Genomic DNA, 5448 nt, shown 5'->3' on the forward strand with positions numbered 1-5448 from the left:
CAAAAGTCGATACAAAAAATAAATAATTTTAAAATATAAGAATTGTGATTTTTACTATAATTCGAAAAAATAAGTTTATTTTTACTGTTGGAGAGGATTTGTGACTTCTTGAGAAAATAAGTTGATTTTGTAAATGATTTTGTAAAAAGTTGACATCTTACGCCCAATGTCAGCCAACGAGAGAGCACTTCTTGGTGTAGCATTTGTGGTATCTTGGGATGTCAACAAAATGGGTAGGATATGGATAATAGCTCTCTCATACCCTACTTACTGGATCAATATTCGTCTCGTCTCCGTTCCCATATCCGTGCGTGTATATGTTATTCGAGTACCCTTATATTTTTCACGGGTACCCGTGAGTATTTAGAAAAAAATAAATAAATATTTAACAATATAATTTAACCAAACATTCAAATAAAATATAATGCATAACATTCATAAATTTTCAAACATAGTGCAAATAATTCATTTAAATAATGCTGAATGACAGTCTACAAAGAAAGAGAGATTGTATTTTGAAACCAATAGATAAAAAATAACTCATTCAAAATCAATGTGTTAATATTTTAATCATGTTTTTTTTTATACTTTTTAATTTAAATTAGAGTATAGCGAGTATGGGTATCCACGGGTATGAATACTATGAAAATATAGGTATAAAAATTACATGTATCCATTATCCATGGATATCCATTTTCAGTATCAATTTCCTACCTGTTGTGAGTTTTATTCGGGGGTACTTATGGGTATAGATTTTTTTGACATACCTAGTGGCACCTAACACCCAACATGAGTGCTTAACATGTGTGTTTTTGGTAACTTGGAGAGCAAGGGTGACCGGCCACATGACACTCCATGAGTGGAGAGTATTTCCACTTTCTAGAAGTGGCTGCATGGCACTCTAGGAATGGAGAGGATTTTCCACTTCTTTGAGTGGCCCCAGGACACTCTAGGATTGGAGTGGATTTTCCACTTCTTTGAGTGGCCCCAAGACACTCTAGGATTGGAGAGGATTTTCCACCTCTTTGAGTACCACATGGCACTCTCCTATTGGAAAGGATTTGTGACTTCTTCTCCAAGGTTTCCAAGTTCATATCTTTAGGTCATCTTTATGACACACCTCCCCTATAAATAAAGTGTTTATACCATGCATTTTTCACTTTGAGATTAGTATTGTTATCTATAAATTTTTATATGAAATAAAAAATATGTAAAACACTACTAAAGATAAGTATATAAAAAAGAATGAGTTAAAACAATAAAAATTGATTTCGGTTATCATGAAAATAAATTCAATCGTAGACTTGTATTATCTTAAAGTCTCAAATCTCTTTCTCTTCTTCAGTAAGTGCTTAAATTTGAATTTTAAAATTTAACCTTTTCATAAATGTGCATAATTTATTTTGAGATTAATCATTAATAAAATAGTTAAAAAAAGTTATTTGGAAGATCAAGCATGTGGTTGATCATGATTTAGGAATTATCTACTTAAATCTATTTAAATACTAAGAAAACAAACTACTAGAGATATTATCCAAATACCCATATTTAAAATCGTGATAGCTGTCCAGAAATGTGTTTTTTTTGTCATTTCATTGTTGTTATGTTTACCAACCTACCCCTGCTTTTGTTTTGGGAATCAGCTTTTTTACTGGCAAATTGGTCTTTGCAGCACACAATCCTCAAGCAGGAAAAATGTAGCTGAAAACGTTTCCAGGTTGTCTGTTTTCTGTATTTGAAGTCCAAAAATGCCTTCACACGGTTAATGGTCTTATCTCCTTTTTGTGTCTTTCTAAAACCCTGGGAATATGATCCTTCTTTTATGTTTGTTTTCTCTTCGGCCTTTATCGGTAATATTTATTCTTATGATTTTTTTAGATGTTTTGATTGTTTTTGTTTTCTGTTTAACTTTGATACTTCTCCTTTGATGATGTATGGTTTTATCTTGGGTTTGATTCCCTTCAAAACTATTTTGATGCCCTAATTGATGTGAAGACTATCGACTATCAAGTTGGTGCGTACCATTAGTTTTTTCATTTTCGAAGTTTTTGGATCCAACAAGGTTTTTTTTTTATGAATCACAATACAAGTCTTGTCTGATTCTTTGTGATACTTGTGATATTAGAGGTTTGTTTGATGTTACGTTTGAGATGTGCCACAAGCATGGCATGATGCATCGGGATCTTAAGCCGGAAAACTTTCTATTTGCAAAAACTACAACTTTGAAGACTATAGATTTTGGGTTGTTAGTGTTCTTTAAACCAGGTAATACTTTTAGTTGGATGGTACATTGGTTAATGATTTTATTTGTATTGTTGCAATGTTGCGCATAACGATGCTTAAAACTTTGCCTTTTTTTCAGGGGAAAGATTTAATGAGATAGTTGGAAGTCCATATTACATGGCTCCCTCTGAGGTATTGAAGCGGAATTATAGGCTAGAAGTAGATATCTGGAGTGTTGGAGTAATTTTATACATCTTACTTTGTGGTGTTCCACCATTTTGTGCAGGTTAGCTTTATCTTACGCATGTTGTTTTTTAGCTTTTCAGAATCTGTGATCTTAAATTCTACATTTTTAAGTTATTGAGGAGTTTATGCAACCATTGTTTATCGTGTACTATGATATGATCATACTTTATAATAAAGAGAAAAGAAAATGATGTATAACTGTTGAATTACTTTTTTCAGTTCGGCAACAACAAGTTATAATAACTAAAAAGAATGCCAGTAAACTGGTTGGCATTCTTCATGAGTTTGGAACCTCAAAAGATTGTCATCCTATGCCATGGTCTTCAACCCACCAAGGTGAATTTTCCCTTTTAATAAATTGTGAGCTCAATTTTTTTCATTATGTAAATACTATTAAAAATCAATATGACATCTCATTTCATTATGTTTACACATTAAATATCTTGATTAATTTTTTTCATTGTTTAAAGATTTTTCTATGTGCAGGAAGACAATATCATGATAAATCTTGCTTCTGCTCTAGAGAATGCAGGATTCAGTTCTTTCCGCTTTGACTTCAGTGGAAATAGGTAGATATGTTGTATTATAGGACAAATTGTGAACCTATTTATTTTTGTATTCAAATTATCCAACCAACTTCACTTTTTGTTGTGAATATCAATGTTACTAGATTCAAAGTAGGAGATGTTTTTAGTAAGTACTTAACACTTCTCTCAACTCGAAAGAAAATTAGAAAGAGCTTCATATTTAAATTTCATATAACCAAAGCTTATTTATTTGAATTATTTACACAAATGCACCCTTATTAGTTATATAATAGCTATATCATATTCCGATATGTTGATATACTAATATAATGATATATTCAACTTATGCAGATACTTCTTAAGGAGCTGAAATATTCACCAAATTGATAACTTTATTTGATTTTTGTAGTTTTTCGGTATTCATTAGGCCAAAGTGTGAATGAAGTTACAAAAGAAAACTTTGAGACATGTAACACGATCAATGTTTTGGCAACATATGAGAATGTTAACACAACGGTGCCATTGAGAAAAGGTGGGTAGAGATATTTTGTAAGTGGAAACAAGTTGTATTGTCTTGGAGGAATGAAACTTCATGTTCATGTTGAAGGTTATGATGGCAAAGCACTTGCTCCAACTATAGCACCTAAGGCTGTGGTTGGATCTGATGAAAACATTGTCACAGTTCCAAACTCTCCTTCATCAAAGAAGAGCACACATCTTTCAACTGGAACTGTCAATTATTCTGTAAAGAATGCACTTCAGTTGATTTATATTGCTGTTATGGTTGATGCATATTTTAGTGTAATGAATGTGACTAATGGAAAAAAGACATTCTCTCTAGCTTTAATAAATACGACCATTTAGTTTAACATCTGTTTATCTATAAACCCTACTCTATGTAAGGTTTAATTTTGTATGATCTGTAGTTTATTCTGTCAACGAAGGTACAAAATTTTCAAAGCTGGAGCATGGAGGAGGCATACAGTGGTTGTTACGGAGGATAGAAATTCCTTGGCCTTTGGATGGGACAAGCGTGGACAGCTAGGTTCGGGTCTTGTGAGAAATGGTATGTTTTTTCAATTATCTATAAAATTCTGCAGTTTTTTGCTAATATATTTTAAATTACACCCATTGTTTGCTTGAATGCTAACCTGCTCCATGTTTTTTATTGCCATCGTTCTGATTTTCATGAGTGGAAATGTAGTAAAGCTTTCGATATTTGGGTATTCAATGATGGAATAGAAGTTATGGTGGAATGAGTAGAATGAAATTGTATTCTTCCAATTTGTCCTTATTATACAGAACTCATGGTCATGACTGTTCAAGAGGATTCTTTAGTAAGAATTGTTCCAGCAGGTAAAATAATATTTTGCATTCATTCATTAATCAACTCCTAAAACTTAAAGATCAAGCTAAAGATTGCATGATTTGATTGTTACTACAGTTAAGGAAGAGAACAGAAACAAGCTTCGAGATGCTGCCCAAGAGGTATATATCAATCTCACGAACTATATTACTATGTTGTTTCATCTTATTAATTATTTTTTATCATCATATGCAAATGATGATATGTTATGGAATGAATGATTTAGGAACCATCTGTGAGACATGGAGTTTGTGACGTGAGGCAGATAGAACTTATGAGAAATAAGTTTATCATAAAGGAGGTGAAATATGTTTCAGATGTATATATAGTATTAGTTAACTGATACTTGATATGTTTTTTAATGTTCTATGTTTTGATTGACACGATTTTACCAAATTTATAGTTAGTGTAATTATATGTCCATGAAGAAATAAAAGATATATTGATATGAAGTGATTTAATTACCATATTTATTCACAACTGTCTCTAAAAAGTAAAAATTTTATAGTGATAATTTTTTTTTCTTAATAAATAAAATTGAAATCTAAATTTTAAAATTGTAAACAAATGGTTAACTTACCAAAAGAATAAATGATGACTTTATCATATAAATCAATGATAAAAGTTAAAATTTACAAATGGGTTGCATTACCACTTATATAAGTTATGCGTATTACTTTAGTTCTATACAATTTATTTTTAGTTAATTTGTTATAAAAATAATATAATTAATTATTTAAATTTTTTATTATCAAATTCTTTATTTAAATATTATATACATAATTATAACACTTAAACATAATTATTTAAATAAATAATTTATTTAAATATAATATTAATTATGTTAATTCAATATAGAAAAATTATAAAACTAATAAAACCAAATCATAACATATAATAACACTAGTTAATGTAACAAAGATTTTATTATTTATACTAATACTAAATTTAGTAATTAATTGTGCTCATATGTAAAACATAGGATTGATTCATACAATCAATCATAATTATTTTTTAAATCTTGTTATTAGCTGACTAATTAATTCTAGGTATAAATACACATTTGGTACCCAAACTTTTTCGGAA

At 30.0% G+C, this 5448-nt stretch overlaps 1 protein-coding gene across 16 annotated transcripts; it reads left to right on the forward strand.

The window, feature by feature from the left end:
* The first annotated feature begins 1680 nt into the window (after positions 1-1680).
* On the forward strand, positions 1681-4809 carry LOC114183286 (calcium-dependent protein kinase 32-like). 16 transcript variants are annotated; one of them, XR_003604331.1, is made up of 11 exons: positions 1681-2014; positions 2126-2265; positions 2363-2509; positions 2689-2805; positions 2956-3038; positions 3348-3528; positions 3604-3740; positions 3941-4062; positions 4201-4352; positions 4441-4484; positions 4589-4679. XR_003604331.1 is itself a non-coding variant. In XM_028070248.1 (9 exons), exons 4-9 carry the CDS (start codon positions 2786-2788, stop codon positions 4703-4705), a joined length of 456 nt encoding a protein of 151 aa, XP_027926049.1. In that variant the 5' UTR covers positions 1681-2014; positions 2126-2265; positions 2363-2509; positions 2689-2785; the 3' UTR covers positions 4706-4809. The 16 variants fall into 16 exon arrangements, 7 of the variants coding, with proteins under 7 accessions (XP_027926049.1, XP_027926048.1, XP_027926050.1 ...); XR_003604329.1 differs by lacking the exon at positions 3604-3740; XR_003604332.1 differs by lacking the exon at positions 3604-3740 and having other exon boundaries at positions 3406-3528.
* Positions 4810-5448: the final 639 nt, after the last annotated feature.

This window comes from Vigna unguiculata, chromosome 5 (genome assembly GCF_004118075.2).
Source record: "Vigna unguiculata cultivar IT97K-499-35 chromosome 5, ASM411807v1, whole genome shotgun sequence".
Classification (NCBI taxonomy): domain Eukaryota; kingdom Viridiplantae; phylum Streptophyta; class Magnoliopsida; order Fabales; family Fabaceae; genus Vigna; species Vigna unguiculata.